Genomic DNA, 22,705 nt, shown 5'->3' with positions numbered 1-22,705 from the left:
GGAGTTAAGACTGAATAGATTCTTGACCCCATTACTTACTAGCTGTGGAACCCTGGACAGATCTATCTAATCTAATTATTTTATTTATGGTATCAGGGTGCTTAAGAGGGTCTTAACCCCTGACCCACATTCCCAGCCTTTTTAAATTTTTGAGACAGGGTCTTGTTAAATTGCTTAGAGCCTTGCTAAATTGCTGAGGCTGTCCTCCTAAGCCACTGGGAGGCGTGCACCACTGTACCTGGCCAGATTACTTTTTAAACATGCTTTCTCCTCTGCAAAATGTGTAAGGTAATATCATCCACTGGGTCAGTAAATACTTCATGGAAAATGTCTTGCACAGTACCTTGCCTTACATTAAGCACTCAGAAATGCTAGCTGTTATTCTAGAACTCCCTGTTTATTTCCTGTGCAGCAACATAGGACCTTCTTCCTTTTGGCAGCCCTTTAAACATTTGAAGACATCTATTGAGTTTCCCCTCAGTCTTCTCTTGCCCTCCCACCCCACTCCCCGCCCAGCTACTACCCCTCTGCCTTGTCAATGTCCCTCTTTAAAATTTATATTAAAGCAGAGAGTGGTGGCACACACCTTGGGAGGCTGACACAGGAGGATCGAAAGTTGAGACCAGCCTCAGCAACTAAGTGAGGCTCTAAGCTACTTGGTGAGACCCTGACTCAAAAAATACAAAAAAGGAATGGCTCAGTGGCAAAGCACCTCTGGGTGCAATTCCCAGGGCCAAAAAAAAAAAAAAAAAAAAAAAAAAATCAGAAGAACACACAATAGCTGGGCATGGTGGTGCACACCTATAATGCCAGCAACTCAGGAGGCTGAGGCAGAAGCACAGCAAGTTTGAAGCCAGACCTGTCTTAAAATAAAAAATAAAAAGGGCTAGGGATTTAACTCAGTGGTAAAGCACACCTGGGTTCAAGTTCCAGTACTCCCCCACACCAAAAAAAGAAAAGGGAAAAAAAAAAAAAGAAGAAAAATTCACAGTACTTAGAAATGGTTCCATGAAGCCCATGAAGCTGGGTGCAATGGTGCATGCCTACAATTCCAGTGGCTCAGGAGGCTGAGGCAGGAGGATAGTGAGGTTCAAAACCAACCTCAGCATTGGCAGGGCAAGGCGCTAAGCAACTCAGTGAGACCCTCTCTCTAAATAAAATACAAAAATAGGGCTGGGGATGTGGCTCAGTGGTTGAGTGCCCCTGGGGTCAATCCCAAGTACCAAAAAAATAAAAAAGGAAATGGTTACATGGTTCCACTTAGGCAGAACACAGAACTACTTTATTTACAACCCATGACTAAGGCTCAACTATCCTTATGGATCTCCTAAAGCTGTACCTAGAACCTAGCATGCTCTATGAATTGACATTATGAGGACTAAAAAAAAAAAAAAAAAAAAAAAGTTGTGGGGGAATTAAGCAAGCACTCTGCCAATCTCTGCCAATGAGCTATAATCCCATCCAAGATCTTAATTTTTGTAGCCAACTGGAAGTCCCAGACCCCCTAGTGAATTAAACATTATTATTCAGTCAAGCTCAAGGCTTTATCCTTAAGCCATATTTTGAAGGAAGAAGGGTCCAGTGTTTACTCAGTCCAAATTATGGGCTTTTTCATTATTATTTTATTTATTTTTCAACCCCCAGTAGTACTGGGGATTGAACCTGGAGCCTTGCACATGCTACGCAAGCGTTCAACCACTGAACCACATACCCCCAGCCCTTAAATTGTGTTTTTCTAATATTCTTATCAAAGTTGGGGTATTACCTCCGCTTTATAAAACATAGCCACTGGGCATATCACTACAGTCTAGAGATTTCTTGAACATGAATTCTCTAATCATCATTCATTAGCTACTAATGTTCATTACCACTGAATTACATCCCCAGCCCTTTAAAAAACAAAAATTCTAGTTGTAGATGGACACAGTACTTTATTTAGTTATTTTTACGTGGAGCTAAGGATGGAACCCAGAGCCTCAAACATGTGAGGCAATTGCTCTACCACTAAGCCACAACCCCAGCAACCCCAGCCTCCCCAGCCCTTTTTTTTTTGAGATAGTCTTACTAAATTGCCAGACTGGCCTTGAAGTTGCAGTGTTCCTGCCTCAGTCTCCCAAAAGTAGTTTGGATTACAGATATGTGCTACTATGCCCAGCTCCATAACTTTTTTCTTATTTGCGATGATTCACAAGTGAGAGACAAAAGCAGCTCCTGACATCTGGTAACTAACCTGACACAGCCAGCCACGCTTTGGAATCACTAGGGTTGACCTGGTGCTCACAGCTAAGCCAATGAGTTCTTAGGTTGGACACAATCTCACAAAACACCACATGAGACAAGGTCACTCAGTGACTGTGATGAAGTGAGACCAAAAAGCAAGATCATTTCACAATGTCTTTTAAGCACAAAACGATCAATGTGCAAACCACAAAATAGAAACATCCCCAACTCCCAAATGCAGCCTTAGCTTCATTCTAGTCTGCCCTCTTTCTAATTAAGATAATAATCATAGAATGACCCCTGCTTCCTTTGGCAGCACCCACTCCAGAGGATACCCACTTCCTTGAACCTTTCCCAAAATGTCTTCACCAAAGTCCAAGTCCTCTGAGACCTTTCTAACACCCTCTTTGCTGAGACACACCATGATTCCTAGTGGTATAATCAATCTCTCCTTCACTGCAATAAGCATTGAACTGTATTTGGTGTACTACATGTATATTCCTGGTGACCTTTAGCTGGAGTGCATTAATACAAGACATACAATGTCCACAGTTTCCCAAATTCACTTCTTTGGAGATACTTGACAAGAAGGAAATAAGGTTGGGACCTGACTTGAGAATTCATGTTGGTATCTATAATCATATTCCTCTCTAAATATTCATAAACCATCTTTTTTAATAATCCAGAATTGTGCCAGAAGATGAACATTAAACTTATCAAGTGTTGTTTCTAAAATTCATAAACAATACTTGCCCACGTTTTTTGTCTTTAGGCCACCCCCCATCTTTATTTTGAGACAGGGTCTCACTATGTTGTCTAGGCTAGTCTCCCAACTCCTGGGCTCAAGTGACCCTCCTACCTTAGCCTCCCTAGTAGCTGGGACTACACACGTGTGCCACTGCTCCCGATTTCATTTTTTTAAGTGACCAGCCTTGATCTAGCCCACCATCTCCAACCCCAGGTGTATAATCTGAGTGATTAACCACACCAGAGCAAAAGGTAGCAGGAGATACAATTAAGGAAGCACATCCAGGACCACTTACTCTACCCCCAATTTTAGAACAGATACCTGAGTTGTTTCCCCTACATCAGCCATGAGCTAAGGAGGGACTGAAGTTTGGCTACTGGGCCTCTGGACTTAATGACCCTTAAGTGGATTTTAAACCTCTGGTCCTTTATGCAGACAGAAGAAAGAAAGGGATAAACCCTGAGGCTTGTGTCCCCAGAAGAACTCCCTTTTCCCAGCACCTCCCAAGCCTTGAAGGCTTAAGAGACTGGCCACTGAGAAAGGGCTGGGGTAGAAGGGACAGTAAATGCCATCAACAACTAAGAGAGGCAACTGCCACCTGCCTTGCTCTTTGAATAAGGGAAGGATTTGTCAACTACATAACCTCTCATCCCCATTTCTCAGCACATACACCCTCCTTAGTACTTGCCCCCCTAAATGACCCTAGGAGCCCTGGTTACTAAGGCAACCTGGGAGCAGCACATGCAGACAGAGATCAGAAACAGATGCGACTATTTTTAAACTAGACTAGGTGGCTCCAATGCTTTTCCCCACAAAGTGCTTTCCTCAAAGCCCCATTTGGTCTTGTTCTACATACCTACCCTTTGTGATTTTCATCCAACTTACCCAAGCTTTGTGAGGGTGGGGTCCTTACCCCATTTTGGCATGAGACCTACTTTATGCTCCCTTCTTCCAGAGAATTTCTAAGCAAGTTTTCACTGCCTCCATTTGTTAAAAATAATTGCTCTTTTATTTCTTTGGAAAGTAGTGGGCCCTGCCCTACAGATTTCCAGGCCAAGCTAGGTATGTGAAGGCTCCCCTAGTCTTTGAGCTGGAATACTATGGTCCCGATCTTTTCAGGGGCCCAGCAGTAGTTCCTGTATTATCTAACCCAACCAGGCCCCAAATCGTCTCCTATGAGGCCTTCTCTCCTGGCCACCCACTTCCCAATTCTTTCCTGGCTCTCCCTCTGTGTAGGGATTTTTTTTCTTCCAAAACCAGTGCTAGGACCTGTGCTGTTCACAAGAGGACAAAATCAAGGATGTCCCCAACTTCCGTAAGAGGACATATCCCCTTAGTCAGTCCTTCCTCTCACTGGTTTCAGTCTGCATTCCTATGAAAGCCCCGACTTGATTGAGGCCTGAATAAAGGACAAGAAGACCCCCTTTAAAAGGGTGGTGACAGAACACACCAACCCAACCCCACCTCAGGAAATGCTCCTCAGAAGCATACTCCTTATAGTCTCTTGTCCTAGTCCTTGAGTGAGCCCTTCAGACAGGGCCTGGGAGGGCTAGGGGGGTAGGTAAGGACCCCTCAAACCCAGCCCTGAGAGGCTATACCAGGGGAGTATCCATTAGCCCCATCAATGTGGCATGGCTGTGATGCGCATGCTCTGGGAAGCAATGGGGTAAGTCACCATGGGAGTGGTAGTGTGGCTCATTGTGATTCCTGCCAAGGGTTGGGCCATCGATACAGCCACAGGAGCCACAGGAGCCACAGATACAGCCACAGGAGCCATGGAGACAGGTGGTGGTGCCATTCCCTGGGCGATTGTTTGAGCCAGAGCAGCTGACAGTGGTGTGATCTCTGGGTTCAAATGTGGGGGTGGGGGTGGTGGAGCAGCAGGAGGTGCAGCATTAGTTGGGGGAGCAGCTGGAGCTCCAGTGGGGGCCACCAGTTCTTGCTGGGACACAGGACGAGGCTGTAGAGCCTGGCTGCTGAGAGTAGTGTGAGTCTGGGCAATGCCATGATTAAAAGTGGCAACAGTGCCCACAGTGGGGGCCAGAGTTTGCTCAGTTGCTGGTGCAGTAGAACTCAGGGTCATGACCTTGGCCTGATTGCGGAACTGGGCATTTTGTTCCAGAAGTACCTCATTAGTAGCCAACAGGTTGCTGACCTGCTTCTTTAGCTCTTCTACACGCTTCCTGAGCATAGCATTCTCCTCCTCTAGCAGTCTGCATTCTACTCCTCGGGGTGGAGCCAAACTATATTCATATGATTCAAAATGGGGGCCATCAGGAGGGCAGCATCCACCTCTCCGGCGCTTGGGCCCTGGCTCATGGTCCTCAAAGCCCCTGTCAGGCAGGTCATAGATATCATAGAGATCATGGCGTCGTCCTGGGGGCACTGAGCCTGTTGAGCCTCCACCACCGGTACCTCCCCCACCCCGAGTATCAAACTCAAAATCCCTTTGCAGGTGACGGAACTTGCACTTGGCTCCTCTCTGACAGTCACCCTTGAGAAAGTCACGGCAGATAGGAACCTCCTCCTTGCCATTTGGTAGGTCAGCCGGTGAAAGCCCCAGGCCAGCAGCTACTTTCTGCCTCAGCCGAGGTGGAAGCTCTCCTGTCTTCTTATAGCCATCCTCATCCTCCTTGGAACCATGAATGAAACGGCAGTTTGGGCGGCTACACTCTTTGTTCTGGAAGTCATGGCAGAAGATGAATTCATTTTTGCTTACCCCCAAGTTGGATACCTCACTCATGTCTGGGTGGCGATATCGACAACGCTTTCCTCTCTTGCACACATTCCTCAGGAAGTCTCTACAGATGGCATCTGAGCTGGCCCCACCAGTGCCTGCTGCTGCTCCAGTGGCCTCCTCACTGCTACCACCTCCAGGGCCTCCACCGCTGCTGCCGGTACCATTGGCATAGCTGTCCCGGTCAGGCATTCTGGCCCCCTCCAACTCAGGGCCTTCCTCCTTCTCTTGCCACTCTTGGTGACTGCTAAAAAAAGAGAATTGTATTATACAGGAGTCCTTCAGAGATCCCACTTGTCCTGACTATAGAGCAGACAGTCCAGTAGGGCAATGGCTTTGTAGTTGGTACATGTAAAGAACGAGAATTCTGGCTGGACTGGTTGATTTGCCAGAAGTCCTGCCCAGGCTGTTGTGCACCTGGTCTTGGTCAGAATGATTCACACTTGCCTGGCTAACAGAGGAGGGAGTTGGGATGAAGCCACCTCATCTCACTAATGGTGATAGGTCAGGGGTAGTGGCAGAGGGAGAGCATAGTGTGGATTTTATCTTCCCTTCTGGGCTGACCTTATTAAAGTTGTGGAAGTGAAATTAAAATTGCTATTGGTTTCTGAATAGGTTGGGAGGAGACCAGGAATAGTGCCCAAGCTGGGCTGCTTAGCTGCTAGGACTTGTGGAGATGGGACACTGGTAATAAAATTCTCAACTCTTTTCCATGAAATCTTAGGGGAAGGCTCTGAATGCATCATATCTCTAGAACCCAAGAAATCCTGGGTAAAGGGACTGATGTCACCAGCTTGAGGGTAGTCCCTAAACCTACCAATTTTTAATATCCTTTTGTAGTCTACTATCATTCTCAATTCCAGGAAAATCAGCTTCCTCCACTTTAGGGGAGGAGTTCTAATCTGTAATCTCCACTTCTGGACCCCCTAAACATTGGTAAGGTCAAGATAGGAAAGAGTTAATGTTACAGGAATAAGTGACCTTTCTTTTTCTATTCCCCACCCACCTTTTACCTCTCCATGAAAAGATCCCACTGACATCAAACCACACCATCCCTTACCCCATAAAGATCCTTTTATTTATAGACTCTATAAAAGCTTTTTAAGTCTCCTATTTCCCAAGAGAGCTCTGGAATGTCAGTCCACTGCCCTAGTTATAGCCCTCCCCTCTCTCCACCCCCAAGAAGACAGGGAGTCCCTGCCACCACGTGTCTTAACTTCCTAAACCTTTCCTAGGCAGTGTTCAAGCTCCCTCTGCTGTTCAAATAGGAAAATTTCATATTATTTCCCCTTAAACTTAGGGGAATCCCTTCTGATATCTCTGGACAGTCTACTGACCTATCTTGGTCTTTATATCTTCCTAAATAACCGACCAGGTCAGAGGCGAGAGTTACACAAGAATCTATGTTAAAAAAAAAGATCCTCTTCCTTCAAATGGAGGTAGCCTTAAAATAATACAAATGGTAAAAGATACAAACTTACTGAAAGGAAAATGACCAAATGATCCATGTGTTGCAAATACCACCAGACAGATAACTTGGTATGATACTCCACCCCACCAAACTCTCCCAGAATTGATACCTGAGGTAGCTCAGGTGAAGTCCGGGGCTCCTGTGGGTCTCCACCTCCACATCACTGCTGGGTTCTGAACAGGAAAAAAATAGACACGTGGGTGGGAGAAAGAGTAAGAGTGGGGGACCAAGAGGTGGTTGTCAACCAGAAAGAACTCTGAAAACAGTAAAAGCACTGGAAACTTAAGAATTTCCTTAGGGTTCAAACTGAACTTCACCTGTCAAAGGGAGAAGTCGCTAGTAAGAGGAGTAAGAAATAGAACTGATTCAGAAAACCTGAAAGGATGGACTGAAAAACCTGTCCTTCAGTGAACCAAAGGGTGAGGGGGAGCCCTGACTCAAGATGAAGGAGGATATAGGGACCAAAGCCCTGCCTAGGACTGGAGTTACGAACGCTAAATGGCAGCAACTGGCAGTGCAGCGGGAAGGCAGATTAGACTTGGGGGCGGTGATTATGACGCTTCCAAGCACCCTAGAGTTTGCGAAAAGTCTAGGAGTTTCCCCGCAGCAAGTCTTCTAGCTTGGTAGGTTCCATGTAGCGCTGCGCTCACTCAGCAGAGGACCAGGTGAATAGGGCACTAAGGAAACACAAAGTAAAGCGGGGAAAGGGAGCCCTAGATGACATCAAGCTGAGATGGGCAGGGCTGTGACGTCACGGAGCTGGCGTTTGCTCGCTAAGCGGGGTCAGTCAGAAAAGGGGGTCTTCCTGGGATGTGAGGAAGAGCCAGCTCCATTCTGGGGGGCTTGTGAGGCCCGGCAGAGCCCAGTCGCTGGGCCGGCCGACTCCTCCCCTCCGGGCGCGGCCTCCACCTAAGTCTCCCGCCTCCCTCACCTGCCGCCGCCGCCGTAGTTGCTGCTGCCGCCTGCCGGTCCTCTAGCTTCGACAAAGAGCCGCCCACCCTGTCGCTCTTCCGCTTCCTGCGGAAGAAGTGACGCTCTAGTCACCAGACCCGGAACTACACTCTATAGTGCACGGAGTAGTTCTGAGAAGCGACACAGGAAGTTCCCAGCAAGCTTTGCGTGTTGCCATAGTAACCCGTTCTAACACAATTCCGCACAGCGCACGTCCCTGGCCAAGTAGGGGTGGTGCCGGAATTTCCCCCAAACCTGCCCGCGAACCTCAAAAGGTTTCAAGCGCACTCAACACTCTTCCTCAGCTCCATCCATATGTAGACCACATCATACACCCCAGGCTTTGGCTTTATGTTTCTTAGCATTCTCCACAGCACAGGCAGGGAACCGGTACAAACTGTATGACAGAATGCCCACCCAAAGGAACCGAAATAAACACTAAAAAAACGATTTGAATTCTTCAGCTAAAACAGAAGGGATGATTTATTGTACACGCGTTACACTGGCCACAACTGAGAAACGAGTTAGTCCAGAATGCCAAAGGTCCCAGGCAAAGGACCAACAGGGGATGTTAAAAGCAAGGTGGGTCTTTCTCTCAGTGGTGATCTTGGCGACGAGGTGGCGATAAGTTCTTAAATCCACCGGACACAAAATGTGGACAGTAGGAGGCAGTCCAACTTGTACCAACGTCCCCGGCCCCTGGCATTCCGTATCTCTACTCCTTTGGCCTCCATGGTGCACAAGCTAGTTTACTTGGACCTCTGCCTCATCTTTCTTCTTTTGCGCTTCAGCCTGAAAAGGAGACACAAGAATACATCTGCCCACACACAAAGTTGTTTTTCCTTCCCACATTAAAATTTACTGAATACATGGCCTAGTAAAATCAACAAGCATCAAACCGTCCTGTGTTCAGTCCCTGGTTCCGCCAAGGCAATGCTCTGTAACATTTTTCTTCAAGTTTTACATTTAAACCAAATGTTCCTAGGCGACTTTTTTCAAGGTGAATCGCCTACCATCCTCACCCTGGGCTGATTATGTTAACATACCTGCGCATTCGCTTCTTCCTCCACTAGAAAAATCACAAGAGGCATAAGGGGGGAAAAAAAAGAGAATGTCTTATTAAAAGGTTTAAGTAAGGCTTTTAGTCCACTATTTAGAATCGGATAGGTTCCTCACCAAATATAAAAGCCTGGTCACAACAATCACATCAGTATTAGACACATTTTACATTTGCATGAAGCTCCAATTCTGTGTTTGTCTACACTTGCCCTACCCAGGACTTCGCTGTCTTCTGCTTCTCCTCCAAACTATGCTACCTTCTCCCACCATCTCTTCGGCACTTTTGAGAACCCAGCAATTGGAAATTATGGCGGACTTTCCTTGCCAACTCCTACCTCCCCAAGTTCCCTGGTAGGCACCGCTCACCTTGGCTCTCATGGCGCAGAGGTTTCTACAGGGAAAGAGAAAAAGGCTAGAGTTAGTTTGCTGTGATGATGGTAAATATAGAGCTCAGATGTTAACGGATTGTACGCGGAATCCGGACAGACATCACTAACACTCACCCAAGAAGATGGCGCTAAGGCCGAGAGAGCGCCAAAGTTCCGCTTGCAGCTATTTAATGGAGCGACAGTAGTCGTCACTTCCGCCGGCCGGCCCTGCCCCTAGAGGTGGGGCTCCCCAATGAAAGCAACAATGGCTTTCTTCCGCCCTCAGTTAAGTGATCCAGCGGTTCTCTTGGGTAGCAGAGTGTTTTGAATGGGAGTTACCAGTTTCCCCCTCCCCAGCCATTTTTGAGGACTTCGTATTATTTCAGCGTGGACATCTATTTCCAATACAAGACCGAGACATGCAGACGGGAAAAAGATAATGGCTTCCGCCTTCCCTCATTGCTTCTTGGGAGTTGCAGTATCTTAGCGAAGTCCTCCATTTTATTATGGAATGGTGGGGGCTGTACAAAAATTTCTGATGTATTTTACTGGTTTGTTTTATTTTCTAAGGTAATTTGCTGCAGGGAAATTTGATATATGAGCTTGCAGGTTCTTAAGAACATGGAAGGATGTAAAGTGGGGAGTCAGGAGGCTAAAAAGAGACCCTTATCACTCACTGTTTGAGATACGTCAGCTTTTTTCTACAACTCCAAGAATGAAATGGCTGAGTGTGGTCTTTCCTGAGATAGAATGTCCCTAGGGTCTCCTGGTCACAACGCATAATTTGTACAGAAAACTGTTAGGGTTGTTTTTAATTTTCGAGATTGGGGATTGAACCGAAGGGCACTCTACAACTGAGTTACATCCCCCAGCCCTTTTTATTTTTTATTTTGAGACGGTTCAAATTGCCATGGATCCTCAAAATTTGCAGTCCTCCTGCCTTAGCCTCCGGAGTCCTGAATTACAGTCAAGGGAATGCAAGATTAGCTAACATCTTTAGGGAAAATATGACATTTGATATTAAAGAACCTTAATCTTATGATATAGTCAGATGAGATACACTGAAAACAACCTCAAAGATTTGAATACAGAGTACTTAAGGATAAAAAAGAACCCTTAGCCAAACAAGGCATTTTACCACTTAAAATAGTGTAAGATTTTTGTGTCTATAATTTCTTCTTCTTTTGAGAAGTTTCCCCAAGGTTTTTAAAACTAAGGGTTCTTGTTCCACATGTTTAGGTAGTTCTAGAATTGTCACCAAAAAAAAAGAATGAAACTTTTTAAAATAAAATAAAATCCTAGCAATTATATCAGATCCATCAGGATTGGCAACTAGTCTATAAACTCTGAGGGGAAATGTCACTTTTTTTGCCCATTCTTCCTCAATACTGGGGATTGAACCCAGGAGCATTCTGCCACCAAATCAAACCCCTCACCCAGCTCTATTTTATTTATTTATTTAGTGGTGTTGGGGATTGAACCCAGGCAGGGCCTTGTGCTTGGTTCTATTTTATTTATTTAGTGGTGTTGGGGATTGAACCCAGGCAGGGCCTTGTGCTTGGTTCTATTTTATTTATTTATTTAGTGGTGTTGGGGATTGAACCCAGGCAGGGCCTTGTGCTTGTAAGGCAAGCACTCCACCAACTAAGCTATATCCCTAGCCCTTATTTATTTTTTTTGAGACAGGATCTTCCTAATTGCTTAGGGCCTCTTAAATTCAAGGCTGGCCTTGAATTTGCAATCCTGCCTCAGCCTGCTGGGTTATAGGTGTATACCACCATGCCTGGCCCTTTTTAAAAATTTGAGACAGGGTCTCACTAAATTGACTGCCTTGAACTCAAATCCTCATGCTTCTGTCTCCCAAGTGGCAGGGACTGCAGGTATGTACCTCCATCCCTGGCTTTTAACTACTTTTAAAAACATTTATCATAGCAAAACTAAAAGCAGAGAGATTTCCCACAATGGCACAAACCTGTAATCCCAACTACTCAAGAGGCTAAAATGAATCATAAGCTTGAGGCCAGCCTGGGCCATTTAGCAAGACCCTGTCTCAAAAAAATAAAAGAGCTAGGGTATAACTCAGTGGTATAATGCTCCTATGTCCCATCCCTAGTACCTCAAAAAATTTATTTCCTCCACATATTCCCTGCCCTCACAGTCACCCTCCTTATCAACATCCCCAGTGATATGTTACAACTGACAATCTATATTCACACCAACACCCATAGAACCACTACTTCAGACTAATAGGGTTCACTTTTGGTGATATACATTCTAAGAGTTTAGATAAATACTTACAGTATTGTTTTGGTTTTGGTACTAAGAATTGAACTCAGAGGCAGTTAACCACTGAGGCACACCTCCAGCCATCTTTGTATTTTGTTTAAAGACAGGATCTCAGTTTCTTAGAGCCTCGCTAAATTGGTGAGGCTGGGTTTCCTGAGCTGCTGGGATTACAGGAGAGTGCCACCATGCCTAGCCAATTGTTTTTTAGTAATTTTTTTTTTAAAAGAGTGAGTGAGGAGATAGAGAATTTTTTTTAATATTTTTTTTTAGTTCTCGGCAGACACAACATCTTTGTTGGTATGTGGTGCTGAGGATCGAACCTGGGCCACACGCATGCTAGGCGAGCGCGCTACCGCTTGAGCCACATCCTCAGCCCCGCCAATTGTTTTTTGTAGTACACATTAATTGTCCTAGTCCTGAACAAATGACAGCAATGAAGGATGCTTCTGCTTCAGAAAATCAAATCACAACCAAAATGCCAGATTTGTTATCTTCAAAGAATCTAGGATTCATGTAAACCCACTATCCCCAATCAATCCTTGTTTCAGAAAGGTACAGTGCAGCATTATAGAAAAACTTCCAAGTTAATCATCACTGCCTGGACTTATACTCTTCCTCCCTTTGTTAAAATAAGAGCAACATACAAAGGCACAATATTATGAGCAAATCCAAATTTATTTTAATGCTATATCATCTTCAATGTGTTTAAAAACCTCATAAGTTAGTGGGAGCCCTGATTCCGGGGACAGCATGCCAGAGGTACTGAAATGTCATCTTTCTCTATAAACCCCCAGCAATTCATCCAATCCAAGTCCATAGCTTCAGAAAGCCAGGAGTTCTCTTCAGTCTACTCCTCTGGTTCCAGGTATTTCTTTCAGGGGAGGGAGGTCAAAATATTTCAAACAGGGAATAAAACCACAGTTGAACTTCCAGCTTAGGTTTTTTGTAAATGGAGGAGCAAGGAAGGCCCCACTGACTCCAGAGAAAAGGACAGGTGAGATGGTTTATTTCTTTACAGTTTTGTCAAGGTTGGGGGTGGGGGTGTGAGCCTGAAGAACAAAAACAACTAAAAAGATTTACAAATGGGAATCCATTTGATAGATGAGAATCTCTTCAGAAATGGAGACTTCAACTCCTAAACATGGGAAAGGCCTGACTAGACAACCTGGATCAGATGAGGAATCTGCTACATATGAATAAAAAACAATCTGAAGAATAGCTCCTCTTAATTTTGAGAGCAGATAAAATACTTGGGGAGAGTGAGAAATCAGAAAAGCCCAAGATGGATAAGAAAATGTTAACATCAGAGTGGTATAAAATATTTCAGCTGAGTTTTTAGTGGTGGTGGCTAATTTAGCCTCCTCCCTGTTCACAAACCTTGATCAAGCATAGTAGAAAAGGCTAGAAAGAGGGCTTGAAGACGATGGATTTTGACTCCTGATTTTATTATTCAATTTCTTTCTTTCTTTTTTTTTTTTTCAATTTAAAGTAGTCTTCGGTGGCTGGGAAGCCTGGCCTCCCAAAACCAGAGTCAGTTGGAGCTGGTTGTTGTTGGAAGGGGGTGGGCAGGGGGACTGGGATGAGGGCAGGGAGACCCTGCTCTGCTGGCGGTCCTGGGTGGAGAAGATGAACTGCACTTCACAGAGCCTGGGGTGTAGTGGGAAGGGGATGAGGCTGGAGCAGCAAGATGGGGATATGGGACCCACCTCAGTCCCCAGCTTCATTCTCTTCTAATGTTTCCCCACTGGTGGCATTTTCTGCAGTCTTGGAGGCCTACATTTCAAGAAAAGGAGAAGACGACACATCAGTTTCTAAATACTTCAGGAATAGTTTCTGGGGGGACCAAAACTAAAAATATCTTGATCCTCTCCATCAAGGCTAAGAGGAGTGATATCAGGATATGCAGAAATCTATAATCCACCAAGACACAGGAAGGTAGAATAAAGAGTACTCAGGTTCCCCTGCCAGAAGAGGACAATCAGAACACACCTTCTTTTTCTTTTTTTTCTGGGTTTTCCGACTTGCAGAACTCTGCAGGAGGGCCTAAAAAACAGAACAAAGAAGGCAACAATTTTTGAGGAAACAGCGTTATTGCTAGCACTGCAGCACTTCTCAAGGGTTTCATCACAGGACAAGTGCCACATGTTCATCACTCTCCATTCCACACTAACCTTAAGCTCTGCATCCTGGACCTCCATCTCAGACTTATAGAGGTCAGGCTCAAAGGGACCACTGGTTATCCGCATGGGGCCATTGGGCATGAGCAGAACTGTAAATTTAAACTGGGCAACAAATTCACCTATGAGGAAAATGAAGATTATTTCGATAAAACATTCCTTTGTCAATCTAGCTCTTTTGTGAAGCTATGGGAAAAGGATGCCATATAATCAGGGGCTCCAAAGTGAAAATCTCATCTCAGAACTCACCCTCCTTCTCATAGAGAACATTAAATGGTTGCAGCAGCTCATGTTTGGCACATTCTACCACACCCATCCGAGCCTTCTTCTCATCTTCAAATGCTCTGGGTAGGGAAAAATGGAATTCAGAGATTTCCTTGACTCCCCACCAAAAGATGGCTTACTTTTTTTGGTGGTGGTGGTGCTGGGGATTACACACAGGGCCTCACATGTATTAGGCAAGTGCTCTACCATTGAGTTATACCCCTAGCCCCATTTTGCTCATGTTTTTGGATCACGCCTACCCTCAGGCAGAAATCATGTTTAGGATTGCTCTTTTATATTACCTTCAATGAGTAGACAGGGAGAGAGTGGAAGGGAGTGAGCTAGTGTATGCATGCACCAGCTACAAGTCTGGGCAGGAGGGAAGAGGAAGGGAAGGATGTAGGAGGGAAAAGTGTTCCTGAGTACAGGGTCTGAGTCAGAATGGTTTCAAGTCCTGTTTTTACTAAAAGCAGTACCTTAAAGTAAATGGCATGGCATCAAAACGCCTTTCCACCTCACTGAAAAAGGCACGTGAAGTTTTCATTTTCAGGCCATACTGTTTAGAGGGGTCTCGTTTGTAAATGGTGGTTCTCTGTCCCGCATCCTTGGCCTAAAAGAGTTAAGTCAGGTTACACTTGATTTGGTGAACATACCCTCAGCCAGCCATCCCTTCTGGTAACTCTGCTACTCTCCTCACCTTGCCCTCTCCTGAGCTGACAAGAACATCCACAGCATATACTTCATGTACCTCAAATTCGGCCTTTTCATGGTCCTTCCTAAAATGAATAGAGAAAAAGGGAACGGTTGAGAAGAATAAGTAGCTTCTAAATTTGGGGTAGAAGGTGGATATGATTAAGTTGGAATTATGGAAAAAAGCTTAGTGACTACTCTGGTATGGCAGACAGTGAAGAGTGGGGTTGGTACCTACTTCTGTTGGTCTGTGGGATTCTGAATGATGGTTTTCTCTCCATCGATGACATGCTGCTTCAACTGGTGTGACAGCATACCTGTGGACAGGACAAGGCCCGTGGTACCAGCTATCCAGAATTAAAAAGGATTCCAAATCCACCCATTTTTGACAGTGTAAGCAATGTGCCTGGTTATGGAAACAGGGCACTGAGGTTTCTGGCTTAGACTGAGCTAAAGCCAGGATGGATCCTTAAGGGAGCAAAATCCCTAAGTCTGCTAAACCACTCATTCTTAGACCCTCAACCCTGTTATCTGAGGTCTCACCTTCTATTGGCGTGCAATTAAATGAATGGGCAACTTTGTTCCAGGCTTCTGTCACTTGTGTGTTCTAGAAGTACAAGATCAAATAAAAGGTAAGATATCAGGGGCTAATAAGTTCTCTATCACAAGAACAAGAAGCATAAAAGTTGGAGTTCTAATATCCTTCAAGTGCCAACAAGTCTCATTCATTGGTTTTTCATTTCATCATCCCTAGGCTAAAAATCTTATATTTACATATTATTCTATGATCTAATTTTTTTTTTAAAGAGAGAGTGGGGGGGGGGAGAGAGAGAGAGAGAGAATTTTTAATATTTTTATTTTTTAGTTCTCAGCGGACACAACATCTTTGTTGGTATGTGGTGCTTAGGATCGAACCCGGGCCGCACGCATGCCAGGCGAGCACGCTACCGCTTGAGCCACATCCCCAGCCCTCTATGATCTAATTGAGAACAATTCTCAAAGGGGAAAAGGACAGAACTATATCTATACAGAAGATGAGGAAACTGAGGCTTAGAAAGATTGACTGATTTGCCCAAGGTTAAACAAGGAAGAACCTTCCTTAACAGGAAGAACCTGATCTAAACCTGGGTTTTTCTGTTGTGAAGTCCAGTTTTTATTCCTTTATGCCAGTCATTTTATCTGTTGAAAGGGGACAGCAAGACCTTTTTTCTTCTTTACCTCTTTCACATGTGATCTGATCCTCACCTAAGCTACTAATTTAGACACCCCCCCCAATCCATTCTCACAACTCTGCAAACAAGGCAAAATTGTATTTTTCCCATTTCACAGATGAGGAAATTTGAGTTCAAGATTATTTTAATCAATAAGAGTTGGTGATAGGGTAAAGAACCCATCTGATTTCAGATAACAGTAGCCACAATACCATCTTCCTATGAAAATATATCACATATAAATATGTAAAATAAAAGTAACACCTAATTCAGAAGTTTACTATACACGCAGCAGAGTTTAAAGGGTTCTATAACAACTCTAAAGCTAGATATCATTATAAGGAAATTAAACAGTAGGAAAAAATGCAATTAAATGACGATGAAGTACAAATTAATTAAAAATGTGAGGAAAAAAAAGCACAAAGAAAGAAATTTTTAAAAGATAATGCTGGGGCAGGAGTAGCAGCTCAGTGATAGAGTGCTTACATAGCATGTGCAAAGTACTAGATTGGATGCCCAGTACCAAAAAGGGGGGGGGGGGAACCCAATGCTTTTAAGTATTAAATGGGTCTCTGGAAATATCTCTATTGATAACCTAACATGTTTAATTCTGTTAGTTCATGAGAACTTTTATCATTCCTAGACTTCCTAATATCGTCTTGCAAAACACATAGAATAGCCAAGCACGGTGGCACATGCCTGTAATCCCAGCTGCTTGGGAGGCTGAGGCAGGAGGATCAAGAGTTCAAAGCTAGTCACAACAAAAGCGAGGTGCTAAGCAACTCAGTAAGACCCTGTCTCTAAATAAAAATACAAAATAGGGGTGGGGATGTGGATCAGTGGTTGAGTGAACTTAAAGTACAGAATAAATTTTGGCCTCTCTTTGACATCAGTGTATTGGTACTATTGTCTCTTTCCTATTATTTTTATGACTTATATAAGCTTTTAATTTGGGGTTTTAAAAAATTTGTTTTACTGTTAGCTACATACCTCTTATTTTTGAGAAAGATGCACATATAAACAAGAAAGGACCACTATAGGCTGGCTCCATATATCCATATATGGGCTCATATATCTCCAGATATTGTCTGTGATAGGCACTCATAGTTAAACTGCTGTTTAGTATCAAGCACTTTAGTTACTGCCTCTCCTCTTTAAGAAATTCCATTTCAAGATACAATTAAAAAAAAAAAAGATACAATTTCACACATAGTAGCTATAGATGTCTAATGCATCTTTGGTTCCATCAAGGTTTGAGTTAAGAGAAAACACCTTACCTGGTTTCCAGGTTTGACCAGGCGCAGGGCAGCTTCAGCACAAAGGTGAGCTGCCTTAATGACATCTGCTTTCCGTCCTGTTACTTGGGTCCCCTGTAGATAAGGAAATATAAACAAACAGTGATTTCCTAAAAAGCTTGCTAATGCAGCTGGCTATTTAGCTAATATATTTCTGTACTTATATACAAGGCCAACCAATAAACATGTGAAAAAAATCCTTTTTCTAGGCACTGTCAAAATTGATGTGGTACTAGAAGATGGGGATAAAAGGCAAATGATAATACATCTCCCCACCAAGACTGAGTAGAGTTCAAGAACAGGGCACCTACCTCAGCTACACCAACCACAAAAGTATGAGCCACATTAGCAATGAAGCCATCCACATGGACCCCAAGGTCACTGAAAGGCAAGAGCAGAGCACTGCATTGGAACTGGCACTATGTAAATGCTCAGGGAAAAAACAAATACTCTAGAATGGTTTAACCTTACATTTTTACCAAGTCACCTTCCTTGAGAATATAGTCCTGGTCACTCTTCAAAGGGGAGAAGTGACATACACAGTTATTTACCGAAATGCTGGTAGGAAAGGCAATACCTGTAAAAAGAATCACCAGCCTTACTATCTTGCTCTCTTTCCAGAGCCCTGTTGCCCTTTAGAAAAATGAAAAGTTCTTTGTTTTTTAGTTTTTTTTCCAGGGACTTGCTTAAGCTCAGTAAGTTTGGATTGGGTAGGAAACGCTATCCTACCCGGCACTCCAAATTTTCAAATACCTCAAACATAGCGGGGGTGGGGATCACACAATTACAATGGATAAAACAAAAACAGAGGACCAAATAAGGGTCAAACTTGGTAAATTAGGGAGGGAATCTTTTTTTTTCCTTACCTTTCTTCATTTCCTTTTCTTTCTTAAAGATTTTCCCTGTTTCTTCCATAATCATGTTATCGCCTTTCTCACACAGGCTCAGTACCGACACACCTGAACTGGATGCTTCCACCAAAGATCGAAGTACCCCTGGGGACACAATACCACCATCTCAGCTGTGCATATATTTATTATCTAGTTACCACCCAAGTTGGACTCAAAAATTTTAATACTCCCTAGTGTCATTGTCCTGACACTGAAGGAGAAAACAATTCTTGACTCTTGGAATCTGTCTACTTACAATCTCTAATTTCTACCTTCTTTTCCTAAAAATAGAAAAAGCCAACACTCCTTTTTCTCCCTCACATTATGTGACAACTGGGTATATGTAATCTGTCTCCTTAGGCAAGGCCTCAAACTTTCCAAAGATCCCTTTGTGTGTTAAGATAGAATTATGAAGTTCAGGGGCTGGGGATGTGGCTCAAGCGGTAGCGCGCTCGCCTGGCATGCGTGCGGCCCGGGTTCGATCCTCAGCACCACATACCAACAAAGATGTTGTGTCCGCCGAGAACTAAAAAATAAATATTAAAAAAAAAATTCTCTCTCTCTCTCCCCTCTCTCACTCTCTCTTTAAGAAAAAAAAAAATGAAGTTCAGCAGGCTCTTGCCAAGGTACCCCACATACATGCCAAACAGATTAGAAGAAATTTATAGGCATCAGAGGCAATGGGAAGGTAGACAGAATTGCTGACTCGAAGCTGATGCACTGTTAAATGTTACCTTCTTCTCTCCTCGTCACTCTAATTAGGTGTTAGTAATCGAAATTATATGTAGACCTTTTCTTCATAAATAAGTATATAAGCCAAGGGGACTTAATCTAAGGATCCTGAGCTCCAGGGGGGCTCGTGGGCTATAACTTTCAGTAGATATCAAAGAGGTATGCGATCTCAATTTCAAAATTGGTACCTGAGAGCACCAGTGCTTCAAATTATGCATTGCAAGAAAGAGGAAAAACTTCTTTTTTCAGATTTAAACCATGAGTATCAACACTAAAACACATCAAAAAGGAGTCTGTACATTTCCTATTATCATCCATCCTGAAATTTAGGTTTGATTTTTTTTGAGAGAATTTTAATATTTATTTTTTAGTTTTCGGGGGACACAACATCTTTGTTTGTATGTGGTGCTGAGGGTCGAACCCTGGCTGCACCCATGCCAGGCGAGTGCGCTACCGCTTGAGCCACATCCCCAGCCCCTTAGGTTTGATTTTTGAGATCTGTTTTGACGATTGTTTGGAAGCCATAAAACCTGAAATTTTCAGCCACAGGACTAAAAGCATTCCAGATATCTCCTCCCAACTATCTTTACTGTCAAATTACTTAAAAAGTTCAAGGACAAGCAGTTTCTATCTCCCTAAGTGGGTTTTAAGTTTTAAAAGTGGAATTGGAAAGAGAGAAAACAGAAAGTGAGACATCTGTCCAGAGTAGCAGGCAACTGCTAAGAAAACAAATGGAATAAAGACAACTTACGACAATTCTATAATCAGTCTCCCCTTTTCTAGTACTGTTCACAAACTTGCCTAGTTGGAAGGAGAGCAGAACCTCAAAACACTGTCAAGTCCCTGAGAACAATCAAATTTAAAGGCTAAGGCCATCTGCACAGATTGGAGCGATGGTAGAAATGAATAACTTTCAGAAAAGCAGACATTATCTCCAGGAGTTGTGTCAGAAGGTCCAGGAGTGCCTTCCAACGGTCCCCAGTGCTAAACCTAGGGTAAAAGGGGGCCCCCACCAGGGTAAAAGCCGAAGTAAAGAAGGAAAGGCTCTAGTAAAGCACGTGGTGGAAGCTGGTGTCAGGGACTGTAGCAGACGAAGAGAGAAGACAGCGACTCGCATGGGGTCTAAGCAACACGTGCCGGCTCGGCTCCTGACCGCCGGGAACCGCAACAAAACAGAGTGCTTCTGACGCCAGCAGCTGGGCGCTTCCTTTTGGAGGTGGCCTCGCTGCTGCCAGAACCAGAGAAGGCTGAGAACAGGAGTGAAGGGTGAGGGGCTGTAAAGGACGCGCCTTGCCTCCTTACCAACGGCCTAGAGTCTGGGTCTGCCGGGGGCCCCTCTCTGCTCTCCTCGCGGACGCAGGCCCGCACCTGCAGACTCCAGCCCAGGCCTGGCCACTGCGTCCCCGGCGCGACACCGGGTCTTCTCACCACGCCGCCCCCCGCGGGCCGGTGCGCGCCCCTCGGTAGCTCACTCCGCAAGACCCCGCCGCTCCAGCCCCTTTGGGGATAGACCGGCACCTCTCCCTCTCAGTCTCGACTCCCAGACCCCTGAGGCCGCACTCACGGTTGGCGATGTCGCCCCCCATCTTATACTTGGTCACGACCAGGTCCTCGGCGATAGTTTGCTCCTGCTGCTCGTCCTCGCCCGACATCTTCTTACTACCACCACCAATGCAGCCTCCTTTCCCCTGAGCCGCCGCCTGTCTCCCTTCACGGCCGCACGCAGTGGCCAAAGCCTCCTCGATCCGCGAGCAGAGCGTGAGCGAAAGCGCGAGCAAGCAAGGGAGCGGGCGGGCAAGCGGCGAGAGCGAGAAGCTGCGAGCGCGCGGGTAGAGGCGCAGAGCACGCTGGGACAACGAGTCCAGCCTTCCGCCAGCCTCCAGCTGCTCTCGTGCACCGGAGAACTACAACTCCCAGCCTGCCCCTCGCGCCCCTCCGCCAGGCCCTGGGGCCTTGCCCTCCCAGGGCCTCGCACGCCGGAATCGCCGGGCACGCTGGGAAGAGTCAGGCTCCGGCGGGAAGGCGGAGCCGTTGGGGAGCATGAAGGAAAGCGTGGTCTCTCCGGGAAAAACCACATCCACCCGAGCGCTGAGCCGGAGCCCGTAACAGAAGGAGGCGGGCTGAGGAAGTAGGGGCGGAGCTACGCGGGGAATGGGTTTAGAGTCGGTAGGGGCCGGGTGGAGCCGAGGTGGATGGGCAATGTCTACACCTAGGGCGGGGAGCCTGGCCGCGCAGCCTTGGATCCCTGGATCTACGGGCGCGACCGGCCCAGCCAGTCTAATCGTCCTCGAACGCTGGGGAGGAGCACAGCGGACGTGGAAGGACAAGGAAGGGTGCTGAGAGCAGGGACTGGGCAGCGAGGCCAACTTGGGCAGCCAGACTCCGAGGGATTGTCTATTTACTATGTCCTCCCTACGCTGAGGCTCCAGACTCCCACAGAAGATGGCATTTATTATTCCAACAATAGCCTTTGATGGAACACCTCAGGGAAATGTTCAAGAAGAGAGATTTGTTCACTCTAAAGAGAACTGTTCTGAAGTATCCGAGGTTTCATTATTACACTTGCGAAGGAGAAAGCCCATCTATAAAGCATTTTCTAACTTTCCTAAGCATGCGGTTTTTTGTTTTGTTATTCCTAGTTGTTGCCTGTGTAATGAGTCCTAGTAAAAACCCTTAAAAAAATAAAAAAAGACTGTCGTCTATGATTGCTTTAAAGGAATACAAATAAAAATGCTATTGGAGAAAGTTGGATGGGATAGAGTAGGAATGTCTGGAAACAGAGAAAAGCAGCTATTCACTTCTGAGGAGCAAAGAAAAGGAATGCTTTCTTATCTCACAAAGTTTTCATTTGACAAACAGGAAACTGTAAAAACTTGGGCATTTTTATTCAGACATGTATAAAAACAAAACAAAAAACTTCACTGATACAACAGACATTTTTTCCCCAGTCCCATCCAAGAGGACAGAGGTCTGAAGATAGGACTTCTTTATGTTCCACCTGGAAGCTTCTCATTACTGGATCAGAATAGCTCCTAAAAGTGCGTCTTGGAGACCTTTGTGAATCAGTTCATAAGGGTGGAGATCATTGACAACACAAATGAGCTATGGTCTACCCAAAGGTGTCCAGTTGTATTTCTTTCTGAGCCCACCGCGCCATGCATACACACTTCCTGAAAGCACAAATCTGAGTGTAGAATGAAGATGTGGCTATTGGGGTTGGGTTTAATTCAGTGCAAAACCAAGAAAACAATGCCTTTTACAAGGGCTCCATCATACAATATTCCTTGACACCTTATAAGAGTGAATGCACTGGGACTGAAAAATTTTGAATCTTCCATCTGCTTCATTAATTTCTTCAAAGCTCAGTCCCCACTTACGGTTTTTCTTTCTACAGTTTCGTTATCTGTAGTCAACTACAGGTTGAAGATGATAAATGGAAAATAAACAATTTATATAAACTGTACACCATTCTGAGTTGCATGATGTAATTGCACACCATCCTGCTGTCCGGAGAGGTGAATCACCCCTTTGCCCAGTGTATCCACACACAGTATAGGCTACCTGCCCCTTTGTCACTTAGCAGTCTTCCATTAGACTTTTGTAGTA

The 22,705-nt window shown here is 44.9% G+C and overlaps 2 protein-coding genes and 1 long non-coding RNA gene across 4 annotated transcripts; all 3 read right to left on the bottom strand.

Moving 5' to 3' along the window:
- Positions 1-512: 512 nt before the first annotated feature.
- On the bottom strand, positions 513-8,175 carry ZC3H10 (zinc finger CCCH-type containing 10). Of its 2 annotated transcripts, none has more exons than XM_081309151.1 (3): positions 8,108-8,175; positions 7,286-7,349; positions 513-5,952 (listed from the first exon to the last, which is right to left on the bottom strand). In XM_081309151.1, exon 3 carries the CDS (start codon positions 5,895-5,897, stop codon positions 4,590-4,592), a length of 1,308 nt encoding a protein of 435 aa, XP_081165277.1. In that variant the 5' UTR covers positions 5,898-5,952; positions 7,286-7,349; positions 8,108-8,175; the 3' UTR covers positions 513-4,589. The 2 variants fall into 2 exon arrangements, with proteins under 2 accessions (XP_081165277.1, XP_081165278.1); XM_081309152.1 differs by having other exon boundaries at positions 513-5,949; positions 8,108-8,167.
- Positions 8,176-8,577: 402 nt separating this feature from the next.
- On the bottom strand, positions 8,578-9,756 carry LOC308658367. Its single transcript, XR_014024157.1, has 4 exons — positions 9,690-9,756; positions 9,522-9,577; positions 9,174-9,196; positions 8,578-8,919 (listed from the first exon to the last, which is right to left on the bottom strand). It is a non-coding gene; the product is annotated as an uncharacterized lncRNA (long non-coding RNA).
- Positions 9,757-12,843: 3,087 nt separating this feature from the next.
- Positions 12,844-20,943, bottom strand: PA2G4 (proliferation-associated 2G4). Its single transcript, XM_081311512.1, has 13 exons — positions 20,664-20,943; positions 18,344-18,472; positions 17,949-18,054; positions 17,789-17,858; positions 17,460-17,552; positions 15,515-15,578; positions 15,210-15,288; positions 14,979-15,057; positions 14,758-14,891; positions 14,267-14,361; positions 14,012-14,139; positions 13,830-13,883; positions 12,844-13,613 (listed from the first exon to the last, which is right to left on the bottom strand). The coding sequence occupies exons 1-13, from the start codon at positions 20,749-20,751 to the stop codon at positions 13,548-13,550; spliced, it is 1,185 nt and encodes a 394-aa protein (XP_081167638.1). The 5' UTR covers positions 20,752-20,943; the 3' UTR covers positions 12,844-13,547.
- Positions 20,944-22,705: the final 1,762 nt, after the last annotated feature.

This window comes from Spermophilus citellus (assembly GCF_964194105.1).
Source record: "Spermophilus citellus genome assembly, chromosome: 10".
NCBI classification, from domain to species: Eukaryota; Metazoa; Chordata; class Mammalia; order Rodentia; family Sciuridae; genus Spermophilus; species Spermophilus citellus.
The sequence above is the reverse complement of the archived record's forward strand: the minus strand, read 5'-3'. Positions and strand labels throughout refer to the sequence as shown.